This window comes from Cervus canadensis, chromosome 26 (genome assembly GCF_019320065.1).
Source record: "Cervus canadensis isolate Bull #8, Minnesota chromosome 26, ASM1932006v1, whole genome shotgun sequence".
NCBI lineage: Eukaryota > Metazoa > Chordata > Mammalia > Artiodactyla > Cervidae > Cervus > Cervus canadensis.
Window position 1 is genome coordinate 39,967,641 of NC_057411.1, and position 24,116 is coordinate 39,991,756.

The window sequence follows — 24,116 nt, forward strand, 5'->3', positions numbered from 1 at the left end:
CTCCAGAGGAAACCCAAATTACCAATTCAGGAGAGAAAATGGGAATATCCCTGCGAATTAGTGTAGATTACTCATACAAGGATAATAATGAGTTTTATAAATAACTATAATCCAAATACATGAAAAGTGAAATGAAACAGAGAAATTTCTTGAAACATAAATGACCAAATCTTACTTAAGATTTACGTGGTTTTTTCTTACTTGAGAAAAAACAGATAGAATTGATCAAGTCTATTAAATAAATAAAATTCATAGTTAAAAACTTTCCTGCAAAGAACTGCATGCCCAAGTGGTTTCGGTGGTCAATTCAATCAAATATGTTAAAAATAATACCAGTTCTCCACAAATTTTTCCACAAAGCAGAGTAGGAGGGAGCATTTTCCAACTTACATTGCCAGCATTCCTCTGATACCAAAATTACACAAGAAAGTTACAAGAAGACTATAAATATTCCCCATGAACCTAAATGTAAATATTGTAAATGAGATGTCAGCAAATTGATTATAGCATTACATAAAAAGGAAAATACATTATGATCATGTGGGATTTACTCTGGGAATAGAAGGCTTGTTCAATATTCTAAAATAAATAATTGTATTTCAAGGGACTATGGAAGAGAAACTAGATGATTATCTTAATAGTCACAGAAAAGATATTTGACAAAATTTGACATTTATTTATGATTTTTAAAAACTTAGAAAATTGGAAATAGAAGGAAATTTCCTTAATCTGATGAAAAGCAAATACAAAAAATTTATAGCTAATATCATATCTAGCAGTAAAACAAACAAACAAGAAGTGAGTCAGTTCAGTTGCTCAGTTGTGTCCGACACTTTTCGACCCCATGAACCACAGCACGCCAGGCCTCCCTGTCCATCACCAACTCCCAGAGTTCACCCAAACCCACGTCCATTGAGTTGGTGATGCCATCCAACCATCTCATCCTCTGTCGTCCCCTTCTCCTCCTGCCCTCAATCTTTCCCAGCATCAGGGTCTTTTCAAATGAGTCAGCTCTTCGCATCACCTAATTGATTTCTGACTAAAATCAGGATCAAGACCAAGTGTAAATATTCTAGACAGGGCAATAAGACAAAGAAAGGCATGCAGATTGGACAGGAGAAAGTAAAACTGCCTTTACTGCCTACATAGAAAACTCAATGAATTTACTAAAACAGCTACTGAAACTGATAAGTGAATTTAGCAAAATTACAGGATATCAGGTCAACACACAAAAATCAATGGTTATCTCTAAAGATTAGCAATGAAAGACCGGAAACTCTATTTAAAAAAAATACACCGTTTGGATAGCATCCAAAATTCATAAGATAGATCTGAGTGAAGGTCGCTCAGTTGTGTCTGACTCTTTGAAAACCCATGGACTATATAGTCCATGGAATTTTCCAGGCCAGAATACTGGAGTGGGTAGCCTTTCCCTTCAGGGGATCTTCCCAACCCAGGGATCAAACCCAGGTCTCTCACATTGCAGGTGGGTTCTTTACTGGCTGAGCCACAAGGGAAGCCCAAGAATACTGGAGTGGGTAGCCTATCCCTTCTCCAGTGGATTTTCCTGAACCAGGAATTGAACTGGGGTTTCCTGCACTGCAGGGGGATTCTTTACCAACTGTACTATGAGGGAAGCCCAAGACAGGTCTACTTGTAAAAATATATTTGCACGATTGGTAGGCTGAAAACTATAAAAGAATTCAAGGTCATCTAAACATATGGAGAGAGATTCTGCCCTCATGGATTAGAAGATTCAACATTGTTAGGTTGTCATTTCTTTCTAAACTGACCTATAGATTCAGTGTAATCCTAACGAAACCCAGCAGGACTTTTTTTTTCAGTAGAAAGCAGCAATCTGATTCTATGATAAAATTTATATGAAAAGCAAAGGATATAGAAACAGCCCAAATAATTTTGAAAAGAAGAAAAAAGTTGAAGGACTTTCATTACCCGCTTCAAGTATTGCTATGAAGGAACCGGAAAAGTATGAGATTGACCAAAGCATAAACAAATAGATCAATGCAATAGAAGAGAACCCAGAAAATAGACCCATACATTTACGGTCAATTGAGTTTTGATGAAGTTGCAAGGCCAGTGCAATAGAGAAAGAACCATCTTTGCAACAAATGGTGCTGGATAGAACAACTGAACAGTCTTTGCAAATAAATGAAGCTGCACATCATATTCAAAAGTGAGCTCAAAATGGACTATAGCTCTAAAGATAAAACACAAAAATACAAAACTTCTACGAAAAAACAAAGGAGAAAATCTTTGTGATCTTATGTGAGGGAGGAAAAGATGCTTAGATATGACAGCCAGTACATGATCAATAAATGAAAAAGAAATTGGACTTTATTTGAATTTAAAACATCTGCCTTTTAAAAGACTCTATTAACATAATAGAAAGATAATCCACCAACTGGTGAAAATATTTGCAAACATGTCTGGTAAAGGACTTATAACCAGAATATATAATAAAACCCAATCAATCCAATAAATTAATGGGCAATGATGTGAGCACATACTTCACAAAGAAGATGTATGGATGGCAAATAAGCAAATGAAACATGTTCAACAGTTTGTCAGCTTCTTATAAAGTTAAACGTACACTTATATAGGATCCAAGAATCCCACTTCTAACTAATTATTCTATAAAAGTAGCAACTTAAGTCAATCCTAAAGGAAATCAATCTTGAATATTCATTGGAAAGACTGATGCTGAAGCTGAAGCTCCAATACTTTGGCCACTTGATGCGAAGAGCTAACTCATTGGAAAAGACCCTGATTCTGGGCAAGATTGAAGGCAAACGGAGAAGGGGGTGGCAGAGGATGGGATGGTTAGATAGCATCACCGACTCAATGGACATGAATTTGAGCAAACTCCAGGAGATAGTGGAGGACAGAGGATGAGATTGTGGAGGACAGAGGAGCCTGGCGTGCTACAGTCCATGGGATCGCAGAATCTGACACAACTTCACAATTGAACAACAACTAGAAACTAAAGTTCGTATAAAAACCTGTATGTAAACAGTTTATCTTTAATTTTGTAAAACTGAAAACAACTCAAATGCCCTACAGCTGGTGGATGGATAAGCTGATTATGCATATTCATCCAATATACATACTGGATGTATATTTGGGGCTTCCTTTGTGGTTCAGCTGGTAAAGAATCTGCCTGCAGTGTGGGAGACCTGGGTTCGATCTCTGGGTTGGGAAGATCCCCTGAAGAAGGGATAGGCTACCCACTCCATTCTGGCCTGGAGAATTCCATGAACTACATAGTCCATGGGATTGCAAAGAGTCAGACATGACTGAGTGACTTTCACTTTCATTCATCCAAAGGAGTTCTACTCAGCAAACAAAAGGAAAACTATTGATCCACACAACATAACTAAGTCTCAAACACATCATTCTGAGTAAAAAAAGCTAGATTCCCAAGGTTATAGACAACATGGCTCTGTTTTTATGAGTTTCTAGACTAGTCCAAGCTATAGGAGTACTGATCACTAGCTCTCAGGGACTGGGATAAGAGAATTTTAGAGGTGCTACAACTGTTTCTCTGTCTTCATTATGGTGGTGGCTGCATGACTGTATGTGTTTGTCCAAATTCACAGCATTATACACTAAACGAGTGCATTTTGTTGCATGGAAATTCTTCCTCAAAAATAAACATCTCAAACTATATATTTATTGGTTTGATGATTTGCAAAGTGATTGTCTCTCTCACAAACAGCCAAACCAATGAGGGCAGGAATATTTTGTTCACAGATGTATTTTCAGCCTGTAGAACTTTGCCAGGCATGAGGAAGGTGATCAACAAATCTCTGTTGGATGGATGAATGGATGGATGGATGACTGGCAGGGTCTCAGGAAAGATACTTGGTCTTGGAGCCTCACTGACCTGAGTCTGAGTGCTGACTCTGTCACTTTCTCTGGCACAGGCGGCAGCACACTTCACTTCTTTAACCTCCATCATTTCTACAAGGAAAGCACAATCATGGCCATGGGCCATGGCGCCTCCACAACCACCTGCGTTTGCTCACTGGGAAAAGGACCAGCCCCCTGGTCTTCCAGGGCACTCCCCCACATTCCCAGCCAATCCAGCTGCAACTGTGAATTAGGATCTGTTTTGAGTCTGTTTTCCTGACTAGACTGCAAGCTCCGTAAGGCAAGGAAATGTCAGATTTGGCTCTGGGTTCCCAGAGCTTAACATATAGCAACTAATCAAGCATCTGAAGGATAACAGTAGTAATGTCAGCTACCAGTGTGATGCATCGACACTTGGCTTCATGTCATGTACTTGCCTTCCACAGTCACATCATGAAATCCTCACGAACAACCTACTAAGGCTGATTGAAAGTATTACTGTGTGCTTAGAAGTTCAGTGTCAGTTAGTGCTTAGTCGTTAGGATCCGACTCTTTGCAACCCCATGCACTGTAGCCCACCAGGCTCCTCTGTCCATGGGGATTTTCCAGCCAAGAATACTGGAGTGGGTTGCCATGCCCTCCTCCAGGGGATCTTCCCAACCCAGGGATCGAACCCAGGTCTCCCGCATCTCAGGCGGACTCTTTACTGTCTGAGCCACCAGGGAAGTTAGTGGCTCAGTCGTGTCCCACTCTTTGAGACCCCATGGACTGTAGCCCTCCAGGCTCCTCTGTCCATGGAATTCTCCAGGCAAGAATACTGGAGTGGGTTGCCGTTCTCACATAAACATTAGTCCCATTTCTCAGATGAAGACGCTGTTGGGTCCTGTGGTTTACCCTTCACCACACTGGGCACTTTATGTACCTTATATTGGATAATGAGATTTGTCTAAGTTCACCTAGTCTCTAAGCAGAAGACACTCAAACCGCCCCACGCAGAAGCCCACGTCTCATCAGGACCCATTCCTGGCAAGCCCAGTTACCTGTCTGCTTCTCCAAGGACACCCTTGAGGCTGATCCCATGAGTCTGATCATGACTGTCTCCAGCATTGGCATTTCCACTGGTTCCATGACCCTAATCATGGCACTCAAGACCCTGGTTCTTTGGTCCGTCTTGTCTTTCCCTCCCACCTTCTCTTATTCTATAAAGCATTAAGAAATGGGACTGCTAGGGTCTCCCAGACCACCACCTTGTGACCCCCTCCCTGCCTTTGCATGGACTGGAAGGCCCCTCCTTATCCTGACCCGGCAGGTGGGCTTTGAACACACCCTGCTGAGTCTAACTCAGATGGTCTCATTCTGGGGAGTCTGTCTTGACAGGGACCAGCTTGCACGCAGGCCTGCACAGCTGTCTGCTCCAGAGATGCTGAGTCCCAGGGGCCCAGTGCCTGACTCTGAGCCCTGCACCCCTGATGTGCCCCACTCCATGTTTGCTGAAAGAATGCTCAGTTCTTCATCTCACCTCAGATGGATAAATTCTGAAGCCCCGGACAGCTGCTGGAACATTTTTGACTTCTAATCTGGCACCTTTCAGAGTTTTTTTTTTTTTTCCTTTCTTTTCTCTGTTTGTGAATTCCATCTGCTCTTTTAATTAATGAAAATTCAGCTCTATGCAAATGTTTCTTCTGGGTTGATTCTTCGTGAGCAACCTTTGGGAGCTTACTCATCAGCCCGTTCCCTGAATGCATGTTTGGAACATTCTGGGAACTTGTTATTGGGCCTTTGAACCAAATAGCTCAAGTGAACGAAGTCAACAAAGCTGCCACTTGGTAGCAGGAATTTACAGCCCTGGGAACTGCAGGATGTGACTTGATTGAGAGAGTTTTTCCCTTCACCCTCATCTTCCCTACTAACCTCCCACTGCCTGGCACTGCCAACCCCTATGGTCTTTGAAATTATTTCCTTTTGGTAAATAAGTTGCGCTTTCCAAATCTCATAAAGAGCTCTCCTGCACATTTGTTCATCAATTCAGTACTGAAGATCCCTTAATTAGAAGGACACCAGAAGTCCAGAATCACAGGATAATACACTTTTCTCTGAGAAACGTGGCTTTCTGATATAAGAACTCAGTGTCAAAAAGGCAACTTGGTAGAGTGGCAAAAGCATGAAATTTGGAGGCAAGTGTCCACCAACAGACGAATGGATAAAGAAGATGTGTGTGTGCTAAGTCACTTCCATCATGTCTGATTCTTCGTGACGCTATGGACTATAGCCCACCAGGCTCCTCTCTCCCTGGGATTCTCCAGGCAAGAATACTGGAATGGGTTGCCATGCCCTCCTCCAGGGGATCTTCCCAACCCAGCGATCGAACCCACATCTCTCCTGTTTCCTGAACTGGTCGGTAGGCTCTTTACCACTAGCACCACCTGGGAAACCTAAAGAAGCTGAGGGGTGTGTGTGTGTGTATATATATATCTATATATATACTATCGAACATTACTTCACATAAAGAATGAAATAATATCATTTACAGCAACATTGATGGGCCTCAGTTCAGTTCAGTTCAATTCAGTGGCTCAGTTGTGTCCGACTCTTTGCAACCCCATGAATCACAGCACGTCAGGTCTCCCTGTCCATCACCAACTCCCAGAGTTTACTCAAACTCATGTCCATCGAGTCTGATGCCATCCAGCCATCTTATCCTCTGTCGTCCCCTTCTCCTCCTGCCCCCAATCCCTCCCAGCATCAGGGTCTTTTCCAATGAGTCAACTCTTCGCATTGATGGGCCTAGAGATTATCAAACTAAGTGAAATAAACCCAACAGAGAAAGACAAATACTATATGATATTGCTTATATGTGGAATAAAAAAAAAGATACAAATAAACTTATTTACAAAACAGAAATAGATTTATAGACATAAAAAGCTTATGGTTACCCAGGGGAAGTGGGGGAGGAATAAATTAGGAGTTTGGAATAAACATATACATACTATTATATATAAAATAGATAACCAACAAGGACCTACTACATGATGAAGAGAACTATACTCAATATGTTGTAATAACCTATAAGGAAAGAGAATGTTAAAAATAATATATTGTTTTTAACATTCTCTTTCCATATATATATATGTATATATATAGATGTGTAACTGAATCACTTTGTTGTATACCTGAAACTAACATAAAATCATAAATCAACTATATTTCAATGAAAATTTTTTTAAAAAAGGCAGGGACTTCAGGCCCATATAGATGTGGCTTCAAATTCTGGCTCTGTCCCTTGGCAGCTGTGTGATTCAGTGTAGGTTAATTAACCTCTCTGGGCCTCAGGTTACTCTTAGTAAAACGAGAGAGATGTAGAAAGCTCTCGTGGATTTTCTGAGGATTAAATGCGATGACAGACATGTGATGGGATCACAAATACATGTCTGCTTTCTTCTCCCTTTGGAAGGTGGGGCCACTGTAGAGAGTGACTAGCTGGGTCGCCACTGGCCTGCTTTCCCAGAGGCTAAGAGCCAGGGCAAAGGAGCCTCAGACAGGAGTGGGAAGCCAAGGCAGCCCAGGAAAATCTGCTCTGAATGGCGGTAAAGCAGGGGCTGAAAGGTCAGCGTTGGGAGAATACTGTCTTGAACCTCTCTAGTGGTCAAGAACCCAATTTCCTTGTGATCAATTTGCTTTTTGGAAATAGCCTAAAGGCAGTGGGAACTAATCTATAGGATTATGGAGGCAGCTCCAAATGGGATTCTTCTGTCACGCCTCTCCTCCACGATCCCTCCGCAGATGATGACTCTTCTGGCCTCTCTCTACCCCTTCTAGGAAGATGCTCCTGGGCTTAGAATCAGTGCTTTTCTCTCCCACTGCCTTGGCTTTGCTGCATCTCCATGAGGGTAACTGTCAATGCACAGAGTCCACATCACTCTCCAGATGCTTGGAGTACATCTGAATGTCTGGAAGTTCCTACAGACACCTCACCTTCATCCATCCTTCCTACTATCCTTTGCACTCGCTCCTCCTGTGGTGTTCTCTGCATGGGAGCCCCCCTGGAATCCACTCTGCTGCTAGACCCCGAGGCCTGGAGGCAGTCTTGCCCCATCTTCCACCGCCATTCTGCATCTCTAAGTCCTGCCCATCTGATCTCTGTTGGATCTTAATGCAGTGAACTCCTTGGATAGAACTGCCCCAGATCTGGATTCTTCTGGAAAGGAATTTCAGAAAGATCATCAACAATGAAAGCTGTATTGGGGTCTTTATTTAGCATCCCAAGGGGACTCTGAATTAGACAGATCCGCTCATATGTATACCCTCTGCTGTTCACACTGACTTGGCTCTGCTCTCACCCCTGATGTCGACCTGGGCAGCTCACCTCTCAACCCATTTTCTTGACTCTAAAAGTGGGAATAAATAATTGTGCCTACTTTATGTTTATGAATGGCTTCCCAGGTGATGCTAGTGGTAAAGAACCTGCCTGCACATGCAGGAGACATAGGAGACATGAGTTCAGTGCCCAGGTCGGGAAGACCCCCTGGAGGAGGGCACGGCAACCCACTCCACAGTTCTTGCCTGGAGAATCCCATGGACACGGAAGCTTGGCAGCCTACAGTCCAGGGTCACAAAGAATCAGACACAACTGAAGTGACTAAGCATGCACGCATGTTTATGAGGCTTAAATACGGTTATGGATAGAGTGCCTGGCACATAGTAAATACTAAAAAGTATTGTTTTACTATTATTTATTGTCAAACTTCATTTACATAATTTATTTATTAAGTTAATGATAAATAACACAAAGAGTCAGTTCTGGAGACGTGATGACATAGTTCTCGAATCTCCACAATCCACATATAAACACTGGCAGAACAGATACAAGATAAAGGAAAAACCATGGGCAACACTTACTAAAAAGCTAAGTTGTTCCCACAAACCCCAAAATATAAGCAGATGGGAACAAACCAGCAACAGTGATAAGCCCTCTATGGCAGTGATTTCTGTATAAAAAAAACACAGCTGATGATGGACCACAGGACAGAGAACTCCAAAAGAGCCAGCAGACATTGACTGGGAAAAATAGTCAGTCTGAAAACAGCAGCTGAAACAGGGAGAGACTTGTCCAGCCCCATCTCAGGTGAATGAAAAGTGTCCTTGGTGAGTTCTGCAGAAGTTGGAGCCCGGAACACAAAATCCCTTCAATCAATCCAGCCAGAGCTCTCTTCTAGGAAGGATCCCAAGGAGAAACTGTTGGCAGTGAAATCAAAACTAAGCAGGATGGGGGCCCTACAGATGAAAGAAAGGGGAAGTCCAGATGGAAGTGGGTGAGAGGACTAGGCCAGGAAATCCCAGGTAGCAAGCTGTCTAGGGACATGACATATCATATAGACAATAGAAGAAGAGGCAGATCGGTTAGAGAAGTTGCCCTGAGCCACACCATCTTCTAAAGATTCAGGAAAACCAACATTACGTGAAATTCCATGCAAAGTGATGGTAAGAGAAAGGATAATGGCAAGCAGAACAACACTGGACGATGAAAGCACCTCAGAAAAGACAGTGTGGTGGATTGTTTCGTGAATGGTTCCCAATGAATCAGGCCATCTGGTACCCATACTCTATGCAGTCCCCTCCCATGTGGGCCCTGGTCTTTGTCACATGGCTTGCTTCAGCCAATTGGACATCAGCAAATGTGAAGCAAGCAGAGGGTTGGGAGGCACTTGAGAGTTGGGTTTTCCTTCTTAAAGCTGCTGCCATCATGTGAGCAAGTTCACTCTAGTCTCCTTGATGATAAAAGATCATGCAGAGAGAGGGGCCTGTTCATTTCAGGTGTCCTGGCTGCCCTGGCAGCTGAATGAGTGGGTCTAGCCAAAACCAGCAGAAAAACCACTCAATCAAGTGGCAGATGTGATAAATAAAAGATTGCTACTGTGCTAAACATCTACATTTTGACATGGTTTGTCGTCAGCAATTGATAACTATGTAGACATTAAGAATGAATAATATAGATATTAAAAATTATGCAAGACATGAAAGAACATGTAAATTATAATTTAGATACACAGAAATCTCATAAGAGGACTTGTGAAAAACATTAGAAACAAAAGGAAAATTATTTCAGAAATAAATACTTCATGAGAAAGCACACAAAACAAACATAGCAGAGATTGCTTTAAAATAAAGAGGAAGATAAAAAACTGAGAAACAATTTGAACATAGGAAGAAAGACAACAGATTTGAAAATGGCAAATGTTGAGGATTGGCAAAGAAGACTCAACATTCAGATAATAAAGATCCTTAGCAAAGACAGGAAAGTGAAAGAACAGAATGTGTATTAAAGCAAAAGACATTTCTGGGAGCTTCCCGTGTGGTCCAGTGGCTACAACTCCATGTTCCCAATGCAGGGGTTCTGGGTTTCATCCCTGGTGGGAGAACTAGATCCTGCATGCTGCAACTAAATATCCCACAACTAAGATCTGGTGTGTGTGTGCTAAGCCACTTCAGTCGCATCTGACTCTGTGACCCCATGGATTGTAGCCCACCCAGCTTTTCTGTCCATGGGATTTTCCCGGCAAGAACACTGAAGTGGGTTTTCATGCCCTCCTCCAGGAGATCTTCCTGACCCAGGGATCAGACTCACGTCTCTTATGTCTCCTGCATCGGTAGGCGGGTTCTTTAACACTAAGCCACCTGGGAAGCCCTCAAAACTAAGACACTGTGCAATACGACATTTCCATCAAAAGTCCAACAGAAAAATCAACCTGAAACTACACTGGAAGAGCAATGTGTACCTAAGAATATAGACCTGCAATGACCAAGAACAAAACTGTATTCTGGCAACACTGCTGGACTTTAATGAAAAAGAAGAAGGGTTTGTCGCTTGTTTTTTCCTAAGCTTGAGCCAAACTGGAATCAAAATTGCTGGGAGAAATATCAATAATTTCAGATGTGCAGATGACACCACCCTTATGGCAGAAAGTGAAGAAGAACTAAAGAGCCTTTTGATGAAGGTGAAAGAGGAGAGTGAAAAAGTTGGCATAAAGTTCAACATTCAGAAAACTAAGATCATGGCATCCAGTCCCATCACTTCATGGCAAATAGATGGGGAAACAGTGGAAGCAGTGTCAGACTTTATTTTTTTGAGCTCCAAAATCACTCCAGATGATGACTGCAGTCATGAAATTAAAAGACGTTTACTCCTTGGAAGGAAAATTATGACCAATCTAGACAGCATGTTAAAAAGCAGAGACATTACTTTGTCAACAAAGGTCCATCTAGCCAAGGCTATGGTTTTTCCAGAAGTCACGTATGGATGTGAGAGTTGGACTATAAAGAAAGCTGAGCGTCGAAGAATTGATGCTTTTGAACTGTGGTGTTGGAGAAGACTCTTGAGAGTCCTGTGGACTGCAAGGAGATCCAACCAGTCCATCCTAAAGGAGATCAGTCCTGGGTGTTCATTGGTAGGACTGATGTTGAAGCTGAAACTCCAATACTGGGCCACCTGATGGAAAGAGCTGACTCATTTGAAAAGACCCTGATGCTGGGAAAGATTGAGGGCAGGAGGAGAAGGGGACGACCGAGGATGAGATGGTTGGATGGCATCACCAACTCAATGGACATGGGTTTGGGTGAACTCTGGGAGTTGGTGATGGACAGGGAGGCCTGGTGTGCTGCGGTTCATGGGGTTGCAAAGAGTCAGACACGACTGAGTGACTGAATTGAACTGAACTGAGCCAACCTTTCTGACCGAGTAAGCGTTCTCTGGAAAACAGAGGAGGAGGTCTTTCTGGCAAGGCAGACGGCTTAGGTAAGGGCCAAAGGCGTGAGATAGCATGGCTGGGGTCTGGTGTGGGGGTGGGAGGCGGGGTGAGGGAGGGGTGGGATGTAGCAGGAGAGGAACTCTGAGGCCTGAGGGGACCTGGAACACTCACCCATGTAGGGCTTGGTCCCGGCCATGGAGGAAGCCTTTTCTGCGCCTTTCACGACTGTCGCTATGTTGAAGTCTGTGATGTGAACGTGTCCTGGAGACAGAGAATCAGAAAAAGCAGTTAGCAAGAGCTGCAGGCAGCTGGGTTATCTCCCATTTGATTTAACACTGGTCTGCAAGGGGGCAGTACAGCAAGAAAATATTAGAACTTTTATTTACATTTGTATTTACCTGATACTTTAGAAGTGTCTGTTTGGGGCAGCATCATTGACAGTAGCCAAGCTACGGAATCATAATAATAAGTGGAATCATAATCACAAGTCACTCCTAAAGGAAATCAACCCTGAATATTCACTGGAAGGACTGATGCTGAAGCTGAAACTCCAATACTTTGGCCACCTGATGCGAAGAACTGACTCATTGGAAAAGACCCTGATGCTCGGAAAGATTGAAGGTGGGGAGAAAAGGGGATGACAGAGGATGAGATGGTTGGATGGCATCACCAATTCAATGGACATGAGTTTAAGCAAGCTCTGGGAGTTGGTGATGGCCAGGGAAGCCTGGCATGCTGCAGTCCATGGGGTCGCAAAGAGTCGGACACGACTGAGTGACTGAACTGAAGCCATGGAAGCAACCTACGCATCCATCAAAGGATCAAGGTGTGGGTGTGTATACAACGGAATTTACTCAGCCTTGAGAAAGAAGGACTTCCTGCCATTTGGGACAATAAGGCTGGACCTGGAGGGCATTATGCTAAGTGAGAAGTCAGACAAAGAAGGACAGATACTGCATGGTCTCATTTGTCTGTGGAATCTAAAAAAGAAAAAAAGCCAAACTTACAGAAACAGAGAGTAGAAAAGTGGTTGCCAGGGGCCAGAGGAGGGGGAAATAGGGAAAGGTTGGTAAGAGGATACCAACTTTCAACTCTAAGATGAATAACGTTCAAGGATAATGCAAAATATGGTGACTATAGTTGATAATGCTGCATTGTATAATTAAGATTTGCTGAGAGTAGAACTTAAATACTTAAATATTCTCACCCTCCAAAAAATAGATTATATATACACACATATATAGGTATGTAAGGTGAAATAAGTCTATTTTATGCACAAGTTTTATAATGTTTTTGGTGGTATACGCATCGTATTTATAAATAAATGTATTTGTATTGAGGACATAATAAAAATGTTAAAGTTTAGAGGCACTGGTCCAGAGAGTGGAAGCTTCTGATAAATAAATGAGACACGTGAGACTAGACTCCTTCTCTCAGGAAAGCAGTAGGTGGGGGACGGGGTGTAAAGAGAGGATGCTCACGCCCTGGGGACACCTTGTTCTGCCCACCTGCTCTGGTCAGTGGGGGCCTTAGTATGATACTGATGAACTGAGTAGGCAGGGGGCTTGAGGGCGGAAACCACTTTCCATCCAGACTAAAATAATGGCAGCAGATGGGACATGGGTGTCAAATACGCTAAGAGGGAAGGAAGAGGGACAAGGAGGAAGGAGACAAGATGTGGGGGTGAAGGGAGAAAAGCCAGTGTCAGAAGGAAGGTGGGAGGGGAGAAGGAGGAAAATCCAAATAGTCGGTATTGGTTCTCCTGGGAATCTGGGAGCCTACAATAAAACCAGCTCTGTCCCTCAACAGATGAAGGGGTAAAGAAGAACCATTGTGGTTTAGATATATAACAGGTATGTGGTTTAGATATATAACGGAACACTATTCAGCCTTAAAAAAAAAAAATGAAAATTTGCCATTTGAAGCAACATGGATGGACCTGGAGGGCCTTATGCTAAGTGAAATAAGTTGACAAAGACAAATACTGGATGATATCACATATATGTGGAATACAATACAAAAGCAATACAATACAATACAAAAGCATACAGTAAAATGGTGACCAAAACAAAAAGGAAGCAGACTCACAGATCCAGAGAACAAACTAGTGATCACCAGTGGGGAGAGGGGAGGGGGTAGGGGCAATAAAGGGGGACTTTAAAAAGTGTTATTATGGGATTATAAGTAATCATGGATGTGAAACTTCTGAAAATTGTAAAGCACTACATTATTTTAAAATAAAATAAAACCAGCTCTGAGACCCTTGAATACCTGATATAAATGCACTCACATTTCTATTTGTGATCATTTCATATGAAAATGGTTGGATTTTCACCAAATTAGAGAAATATGCTTGGAATGGTGGGGCTTAAATATATGAGTCGGTGGCTTATGCAACACTGGGATATTGGGAGGACCCAGCGGGCACCTCCAAGAGATGGACAGATCCCTGCTAGAGCAGGGGCAAAGAGCATTGCTGAGAAGCTCATGGGAGAGGCATGCCGGATGTGATCAGCCTTGGTGGACAGAAAAAGCACCATCAGCGTCACGTGCAAATCCCAAATCTCAGGCTCAACTGCCAGGACTTGTGTGTGACCAACCTGCTCTGCCAGGAGCTCTGTCCGGTGCCCCCGGGTGGGATGCAGCAGAAGGTACCCAGTAGTACTCTTCAGGTGCTTGTGGATGAAACTTCAGTCACCCGGCCAGGCCTTGGCAGGGAACCCTTTCTGGCCAGACACACAGTGTCCCCACCCAGGGAGCATCCCTAGAACATATCCAGCCTGCTCCTGCCTCTGGGGCTGGGGTGAGCCTCCCCATTCAGTCATCCCTGATCTGATCTGCAGAGAGGCAATGTGCTGCAGTAGCTGGGTGCACGGACTCTGAACCAAGCTGCCTTGGTTTGGATCTTATCTCTGTTGTGACCAGCTGTGTGACCTTGGGCAAATAAGCTCCCTGAGGCTCAGTTTTCTCATCTGTAAAATGGGGATGATAACAAAATATCCATCTCAGAGGGCTGTTGGGAGGAGTCAGAGAATTAATACACAAGAAATGGTTACAGCATCCTGACACACAACAACTAGGGCATTTTCTATAAGCATTGCTCTTAGCAGCATTATCCTGCCAAGGTTTGGCTCCAGTCCCATCCCCAGCTGGGGCCAGTCCACTCCTGCACCCTTTCATTGCCTCAGTTCTAATACTAACAAACAAGTAAATTCAAGCCCTGTTTCAGACTGTGAGGTATGTGCAAGTAGGTGGACACCTGAGTGGTTTCTGCACCCCACACCTATATAGTTCCAAGCACAGCAGTACCCTTGGGAGGGAATTCTGGAATCTTAGAATATGGGTGGCTTTTATGTGGTTCCCTTTCATTTCTCCCACTCTTAAAATTCTTTAATATTTGCATGATGAAAGTAATGCCAGCTAATTATAATAAATCATAGAATACAAATACGTGTTTGAGTCTCTCCTTTCAACATCCTAGGGTCTCCTCTTCCTGCTATATAACCACACTGATTCATTCAGCTCCTCCATTCTTTTTCCGCTTTCGCTTATGCAAATGTATGTCCACATATCACAGGACTTTGGTTTGTTCTTGCAATAAAGAGATCATACTCCATGGATCATTCTAAAAGTCTCTTTTGCATTTAATTTGGCTTTGGGATGGAGCACGTGACTCCAGGTGGCTTTAATAGTTGGCTCAGGCTGAGCATATGAACCAATCGGGGCCTGTGAAAACTGGGGAGATGATTTTCTAGGGGGTTCAGGAAAAGAAAAGTTTTCTTCTTTTTCCTTCCAGAAGCTATCTAAAGTGATATTCTCTGCCTTTGGCCGGTGGGATGTGGGGATATGACCCCTGCCCCAAACTGTAGAAGCCATTGGCTGCCACAAAGAAAGACAACCTAAAGAAGCAGCCTATCCTTGGAGAAGGCAGAGCTGCAAGGACAGCAGAGAAATAGTGCCAAAGCTTGATCACACCCTGCCTGAAGCCGCATTCCACTGGGCTTCAGTTACACAGGCCGAAAAACACCCTTTGTTGCTTAGGGCGATTTGAGTTGGGCTCCTTGTTGTCTGCCACACACTGCTGGTGTCCTAATTCATGCAGCCACTCACACGAGACTTCAGCAGGTTATTTCACTCTATAAGCCTCCTTCTAACATTAATAAGTACCTGGGAGGGTAACTGTAAGCATTCAACAGGGTGGTCAGAGACTGAGGATGTGACCTTTCAGCAAAGACTTGAAGAAGAGAGGCAGCAAGCCACTGGACTTCCGGGGGAAGGAGTGAGATGGCTGAGGGAACTGGCAGCATAAGGACCTTGCAAGGACCAGCAAGGAGGCCAGAAAGAGAAAGGGGGAAAGGGGTCAGGTGGCTTTTACCCCAAGCGTGAGGGTTTTGAGGTAGAGAGACACAATCCCACTCACTTGTATCACTTTGGCTTGTGTGTGGATTATCGGGGCAAGACTCAAAGGAGGAAAATTGATAAAGAGGGGAAAAGAATGCATCCCCATCGATGTAAGCTGCTGTTGTTTAAGGTTGAACAAATGGTACAGAATTGGTGCCAAAGTTCACGTTAGTCCTTAAAGAACCCTTGTCGGGGGTGGGATATGGCTACCCCTTTTATAAAAAGATTTTTTTTTTGGATGTGGACCACTTTTAAAGTCTTTCTTGACTTTGTTATGATGTTGCTTCAGTTTCAGGTGTTGGTTTTTTTGTCCATGAGGCATGTGGGATCTTAGCTCCCTGACCAGGGATTGAATTTGCACCTCCTGAATTGGAAGGTGAGGTCTTAACCACTGGACTGCCAGGGAAGTCCTGCCCTTCCGCTCCTCAAGCCTGAAGTTCTAGAGACCAGTGACCCATCCACGGTCAGCAGCGGAAACGTGGAGAGCTGTGTTTTGCCTCCAGTCTCTTCCGGGTGGGCATTTCCACCTGCCCCGCCGTTGCCCCCTTCAGAGTGGCGTCGCCCAGCCCCGTCCCTGGTTCCTCCTGGCCCTCCGGGACAGAGGCTCTGGAGCAGCTCCGAAGCAGACCTGTCTGCCCAGGAATTCACCTCCAGCAGGAGCGCCAGACAGCAGAACCCCACGTTTGATTTCCACCACCGTGCTGGCTGATGAGCTGTAACTTCCCGGTGTGCGTCCTTTACCGGTTGAGTCAAGATGTGGGAAAGTGAAAATTAGTGCCATACGAGGTCTCCTCTGAGCTCCTTCTCAGGAGAACGGAAATTTACTACAAAGTGTGCAAATATGAACTGAGTTTTCTGCTATTTGCTTTCTGTAAATTAAAAACATTCAGAAATCAGGGAGAGAATGGGCCCAGGATATGGTGTGAGATCCATCAGTACAAGTTTGAATGAGAATCATCAACACTTGCCCTCCCACCCCTGTTTACGCACCCTGTACTCCAGCCCTGCTCTCTCCTTTCTCTGAACACAAGGAAATTCATCACACCTCCAGGACTTTGACACCATTTGGAAAGCTCTTCCCTCTGCCTGGCAGATTTCCATTCATTCTTCAAAACATGGCCCGAGAGTTGTATTACTGATGGATGGGCATCCAGCCTTTGCTTGATTGCTTCCACTAACATGAAACTCACTACCATGAGGGGGTTGTGTCTCAGTTGACTTGCTCTGCTAAAACAGATTACCATAGACTGGGTGGTGTATTTACATTGAATCCTCAGTCTCGAAGCCTGGAAGTCCAAGACCAGAGTGCCCGCATAACAGGGTTCTTAATTTCTTCCTAGATTACACGGCAGGTTTCTTGCTGTCTCCTATTGTGAGGAGACAAGAGAGCTTCGATCCCTTCATCCCATTATAGGGCACAAATCCCATTGTGGGGGCTCCAATACTTTGACTTCTTCCAAACCCAATTACTTCTTAAATGCCTTAGTTCCAAAGGCCATCACACTGGGAGTTAAGGCTCCAACATAACAATTTTATTCCATGGACATTTAGTCCATGGCAGACTGACTAGTGTAGGCCTCTTTCCTGGACGCCCCCAACTCCTCTCCATTTTCATTCCCATCCTAGCATCCACTATGCTGTATCTGCTATGTCCATCTCCTTAAGACCAGGTATCCTCCCTTGTTTATTTCTACATCCCCTGTATGTTAGCAATGGCCTGACCTGGAAAATGTACTTAACAAGGGTTTGTTGACTGGCTGACTTACTGATCAAATAAAAGATGGAATGAAAGAAATATGGTAAGCAAATTCTGTCACTTTTCTTCATTCTTTACTTCTTAGAGCTATCATGATATTTACAGGAGTTGACAACATTCCATATTTTACTTTTAAGACTACAGCAGCGTCACTTTTTCAACCAGATCTCAGATGATGAGACTCAGCCACAATCTCTGTGATTTTGTCCTCCCTGGGGCCAGCGTCAGGCTAGGCATGTGCATGAAAAGTGTATGGAAGTGAGAAACGGACCATAAAGAAGACTGAGTGCCAAAGATTGATGCTTTCAAACTGTGGTGCTGGAGAAGACTCTTGAGAGCCCCTTGGACAGTAAGGAGATCAAACCAGACAATCCTAAAGGAAATCAACCTTGAATACTCATTGGAAGGACCAATGCTGTAGCTGAAGCTCCAATATTTTGGTCACCTGCTTCGAAGAGCCGACTCACTGGAAAAGACTGATGCTGGGAAAGATTGAAGGCGAGAGGAGAAGGGGGAAGCAGAAGATGAGATGGTTAGATAGCATCACTGACTCAATAGACATGAGTTTGATCAAACTCCGGGAGAGAGTGAAGGACAGGGAAGCCTGGTGTGCTACAGATTATGGGGTCACAAAGAGTAGGACACAACTGAGTGACTGAACAATGACAACAATCTGTGCGTTTGGGAGAAGGGCACATGAAACTCTACACACTAAGGATGTGTGAGTTATCTGTGCCATGGAACTGGGGGGTGGGATGATGGAGATTATACAGGGCTAAAGTCCCATCCACAGTCCATGCACTGGGGACAATTACTGATGCACAGGATCAACTCAGCATCACAAGTAGCAGCGACTCCTACTTCGAAGACTGATTCCTGCATTTTCCTTACATATTCCCGGAGAAAGCATCCAAAGCCTCCTGAATTTTGCTGTATTTTCACTTGCTTCTCCTGCAGCCACATTGCACAAGTGTCTGCTCCTGCTCCACCATGCTCCCTCCCTTTCCTTCACCCCTCTCAGCCCCTGAAATGAAATAACCTTAACTCTGTGTGCGTATTTACCAAATGAAGGAGGACAGTGGAGTGATCTCACTGGGACCAACAAGGCCACAAGCTGGGAGAAGATGAGATTCTGCTTGGGAGGGGATGGTCAACCCAGTAGCAGGCTTTGTTCAGTGCAGATGGTTCTCTTTAGATCTGTCCTCAGAAGCCAAGATTGGACTTCAGGTAGTAGCCATCAGAGGGTGCTAGACCGGAAGTTAGGATGGCAAGAAGTCCCTGCGTAAGAGATGATCTTCTACCACATCATTTTTTTGCCTTGTTTCCCTGAAATTCAGAATCAAGTCTCCTATGAACATCTGTCTCCATCTTAGCTGGTTTACAGGGTGTACAACATGCCTAAGTCAGAGGTCAGAGTGGTACTCCTGAAAAGATGCAGCTGGATGCCCAAGAGGATGAGAACCCGGGCTGTGGGTCCAGCTGCCCCACCCATGGCATGCCCCAGAGCTCACTACTAATAAAGCTAATAATAACTGCACTTCCAAGATTCTGCTGTGATAATAACCCTGGATGCCAATCCTCCCCTTAGGATCATGCATCCTGAACACTTTTCCTTCCTCCCACTTCTCTTCATGGAGATCATACTGAACTTACTTCAGGACAGTGACATAAAGAGAGAGAAAAAAAGAAGGAATGAAGGGAGGAAAGAAGGAAAGAAAAAAAGAAAGAGAAAGGAAGGGAGAGAGAGAAAGAGAGAGGGAGAGAAAGAAGCCAAATCAAATTCTAGGGTACCAGTTTATCCAGGCTTCATTTGGCTTTACTGCAGCAGAAAGACTGACTGTGTGAGGGCAGGCCTTTGCCTGACATAGAATGAAATGACCCTCTGATTTTCTTCTACTTGATTTGCTTTGACTTCCTTCCATTTGTTGGTCATAGGGTAGGAAGGCAGGGCTTTCAAAACAATCTTTGTGTTCCCAGATCCTCTTAGGCAGAAGAGAACAAAAAACTGGGAACAAGAAACACACAGGCCTGGGATTTCCTAAGCTCCTAGACTGAGATTTGGGGGAATTCTCAGCTGCAGTCCATGGGGTCATAAAGAGTCAGACACAACTAAGCAACTGAACAACAACTCAGCTGGGATGAGTTTCGATACCTTCCCCCAGATATACTGTGATTTCATAAAATCTGCTCAGCCTTCACATCCTATTTGAGTTGATCTTGCTTAAACACCACCTCACTCAAGGCTTTTGAATGAGCTCAACAATTCTGTTTCCCCTTTCTCTACTTCTGTGGTTTTTAATGTTGAATCACTACATTTTGGTTAATTAGTTACTAGCATAGCCAAGGCTACCTGACCAATGTGCTCCCTTTCCATATCTGTATGTTGGTATGTGATTTTACACAATCATACAAATCACAATGAATCAGATGCAGAGAGGCTTTTAGAACACTTTCTCAGCCATGATCTGCTCTTTGCAAAGACTCTGAGGGGCACTGGGATAGAGATTATCTTTTGACACTTAGTGTCCTTTTCCACTCCTCTTTCTTGCCCCCTGTATTATAAGGACAAGAGAGAGAGAGACAGAGAGAGACAGAGAGAGAGACAGAGAGAGAGACAGAAAGAGAACACATGTCTTGACTCTCTTGCAGCTAGGGTTCTGGGTAAGATTTAGATTCTGCCATTCAAATGCATGCTGTTCAAATGCACTCAGGCAAGATTTGGAATGGGGTTTCCCTGGTGGCTCAGATGGTAAAGAATCCATCTGCAATGTGAGAGACCTGGATTTGATCTCTGGGTTGGGAAGATCCCCTGGAGGGGGGCATGGCAACTTACTCCAGTATTCTTGCCTGGAGAATCCCCATGGACAGAAGTGCCTGGCAGGCTTCAGACCACGGGGTCACAAAGAGTCAGACATGACTTAGCGACTAGCTCAGGTTTGGAAGTAGAAAGTAAGCCAAGGGAGAAAGCCATCTGAAGGCTGGAGTTACACCGTCTCAAGCCAAGGAAGTATGCATGTCACCAAACCAGAAGCTAGGGGACAGAACTGACACCTACCCATCCCTGTTGCCTTCAGAGGGAGCACAGCCCTGCAGACATCTTGACCTTGGATTTCAGTCTCCAAGACTGTGAGAAAATACATCTCTGCTGTTTATTGCCTCTAAATTTGTGGGACTTTGTTCCAACAACCCTGGGAAACTAATACAGGAGGCTATTTATTGGGGGGTCATGAGAGATTCCTTACACAGTGTCTTTAGGACTTTAAGACATCACATTGTACTAGACACTTCCTCTGCCAGCAGTCTTCAGAAAGAATCTCAATAGTCCTCCCAAGGATCCCAGAATAGCTTTAAACCGAATTCCTAAGCTTTATCCTTAAACTCTTGGAACCCTATCTAGAATAAGGACACTAACTCTTGGCTCCTCAGACTTAGCAGAAATACCCCTGCCCCTCGATTTGCCCTAGTGGTTCTCCCCACTTCCATCTCAGCTGTTCCAATCCCTGCATCTCAGGCTTCAGCATCAACACACACCTTCTGTTCATTTTCTGGACTCTCTTCCTGCCAAGATGGAGATGGCATGGCACACACAGCGTTCTGATGAGGGAGATGGGGGTGTCGCTGCTGCTGGCTACTGCCATTTTGGGGAGCACTCATCACATTTATCAACAAATATGTTAGCAACAGATGGAGAGGCAATTCTTCAAAATGAGTCCAGTGAGTGCGTGCTCTGAAATATCGTTGATTAATAGAAAACTTGAGGTATAGTAAAGCCAACAGATTAAGAGACAACTGCCATTGAAAAGATAAGCTTGTCATTCACAGTTCCTAGAAGGAGGGGACACATCATACCATTGTGAGGGGGGGGGGGGTCACCCCGGAGAAGCACCAGGGTTGGTCACGAGACACAGGGAGAAGGGAGAAAACGCGATCAAGAGCCTCTCTGGTGGTTTCTGTGGGAAGGAACAGGAGAGGCAGCGCAAGCAGGCTTAGGACTGGCTAGCCTGAATAATTTCAGGGGTTTCTGGGGCACAGGACTGTCCCTGGTCATCTGGATCCTGGCACAGGGACATTAGGGAAAGTGGACAGTGGCCTGGAGTGTGCAGAAGTCAAGCATCCACATACAGGAAATAGAAGACACGGTGAATACGATGAGAAAACAAATTCACTCTGCTGGTGTGCCTTTACTAAAGATCCTAAAGCTCCAGGTGAGGTTTCTGACCCCCAAGTGTTCATCCCAAGGCCACTGAGAAGAGTGAGTTCTACACTTCACAGCCAGCTGGCCTGAGTCTATTGGAGCTTTCTCACTGGCCTTCTGGAAGGCTCTGTTGCCCTTCCCAATGCTCTGTTGACCCCAAGCACGCTGCAGGATCCAGCCAGCCCTCCCTCCCCCTCCTCCCCAAGCCTCACTGCCCTGGTGCTCCTGCCCAGCTTTACCCTGTCCCACCCAGCACTGGCCTTGCTGGGTCTGTATCATTCTATCCCTCCCGCAGCCCTGGGTACACCTTAGAACCACCTGGTAACTTTAAAAATCACCCCCCGCCCTCCACAGCACTTTCTCCTGCAAGATGAGTCAGATAGGACTTCTAAGTTTGGCCCTTGGCGTTGGCACTTTTTATGGTTCCTAGGTGATGTGCAGCCATGGCTGAGAAACACCACCCTAGACCGTGAGGTTCTTGACCACAGGTGTCCTCGGTCACCTGGCACAATGCCTGGCCTATGGCAGGTCTGCAAAATGAAGGAATCACTTCCTTGCATACAGAAGAGGAAAAAGCTACAGCTGTCTCTTAGTATCTGCAAGGGACTAGCTTCAGGACCCCCAAAGATACCAAAATCTTTGGATGTTCAAATCCCTTGTATAAAGTGGTGTAGAATTTACATGTAACCTGGGGACACCCACCCAAGTTTTTTCAACTTTTAATACCCAATACAATGCAAATGCTATATAAATAGTTGCCAGCAGTAAATTCAAGTTTTGCTTTTGGTGAACTTTTTGGAATTTTGTCCCCAAATGTTTTTTGATCTGAGATTGGCTGAATCTGAGAACGTGGACTCCTCAGATACAGAAAGCTGACAGTATACTATCAGTAAACTCTGAAAAAGAGCCCTTAGTGACACTCAGGGCAAAACATAGGCACTGCCCTTCTGTCTCTGACTCATAGCTCTTTGCCCATTCGGGGGGAAGTCAAAATCCCCATTGATGCTTTCATACTGTGGTGCTGGAGAAGACTCCTGAGAGCCCCTTGGACAGGAAGGAGATCAAGCCTAAAGGAAAGAGTCAATCCTAAAGGAAACCAACCCTGAGTATTCATTGGAAGGACTGATGCTGAAGCTGAAGCTTCAATACTCTGGCCACCTGATGTGAAGAGCTGACTCATTGGAAAAGACCCTGATGCTGGGAAAGATTGAAGGCAAAAGGAGAAAAAGGCAGCAGAGAATGAGATGGTTGAATGGCATCACCAACTCAATGAACATGAGTTTGAGCAAGCTCTGGGAGATGGTGAAGGACAGGAAATCCTGGAATGCTGCAGTCCACAGGGGTCTCAAAGAGTTGGATATGACTGAGCAACTGAACAAAAATAACAAGTTTCCCATGTGTGAAAGACCAGCACCCCTGCTTGTGCTAGTGACTCTTCCTTTTCTATGAGCATCTTATAGATGATTGCATTAATCTCTGCAGTTCTTCCCCCCTCTGTATCATCCTTCTTGGGATGCAACTTGGCAGTGCCCAACCCCCCAATTGGTTGGGTCTTGTGACTTGCTTTGCCCACTGAGATGGCAGCAAATGTGACACAGGCGGAGGCTGAGTGATTGAACTTTCCCTGCTCCTTCTCCTGCTCTGGCCATGCAAGGTCACATGGGGCTGACTTGCCAGGGGATGACCCATGAGCCGCTGGGCTGAGCTGTCTAGTCAATGAACCAAAGTCATGGTGTACCAGCCAGTAGCCAGGTGAAACCCAGAAGTGGCAGCGAGCACAGCCAATGTCACTGCAGCTGCCTAGCTGACCCTGTTGGATCTCAGTCTTAGGAGCAAGCCCTGCCTATGAAAGCTTCAGAGACCTGTGAGCATAACTGGGTGCATGTTTGTGCCATTATATTCATGCGGTTATTCATTACTCAGCATCACTGTACCAAGAGAAAATTAGATGCAGTCCCTTCCCCCTCCCCCTACAGTTTAAATTCCCTAAAGCACTTTGCCCTCAGCCCTAAAGCGCACTCAGCTCTTCTCTGCATACTACTCTAGTATGCTACCTCTTCCCTCAACTTCCTTTTACCTCCAGGAATGGTCTCCTTTGGGCTTCCCAGGTGCTGTTAGTGGTTAAGAACCTGCCTGCCAATGCAGGAGACAT

At 44.6% G+C, this 24,116-nt stretch overlaps 1 protein-coding gene across 3 annotated transcripts in view; it reads right to left on the minus strand.

Annotated features, from left to right (window-relative positions):
• STK32B (serine/threonine kinase 32B) overlaps positions 1-24,116 on the minus strand; it is a 373,534-nt gene that overhangs the window by 55,396 nt on the left and 294,022 nt on the right. For 2 of the 3 annotated variants that reach the window (XM_043448461.1, XM_043448463.1), the window contains exon 6: positions 11,784-11,873. The exons of the other annotated variant lie outside the window; for it this stretch is intronic. In XM_043448461.1, the coding sequence (XP_043304396.1) occupies positions 11,784-11,873 (90 nt within the window). The remainder of the gene's footprint in view (positions 1-11,783; positions 11,874-24,116) is intronic. 3 annotated transcript variants of the gene reach the window in all.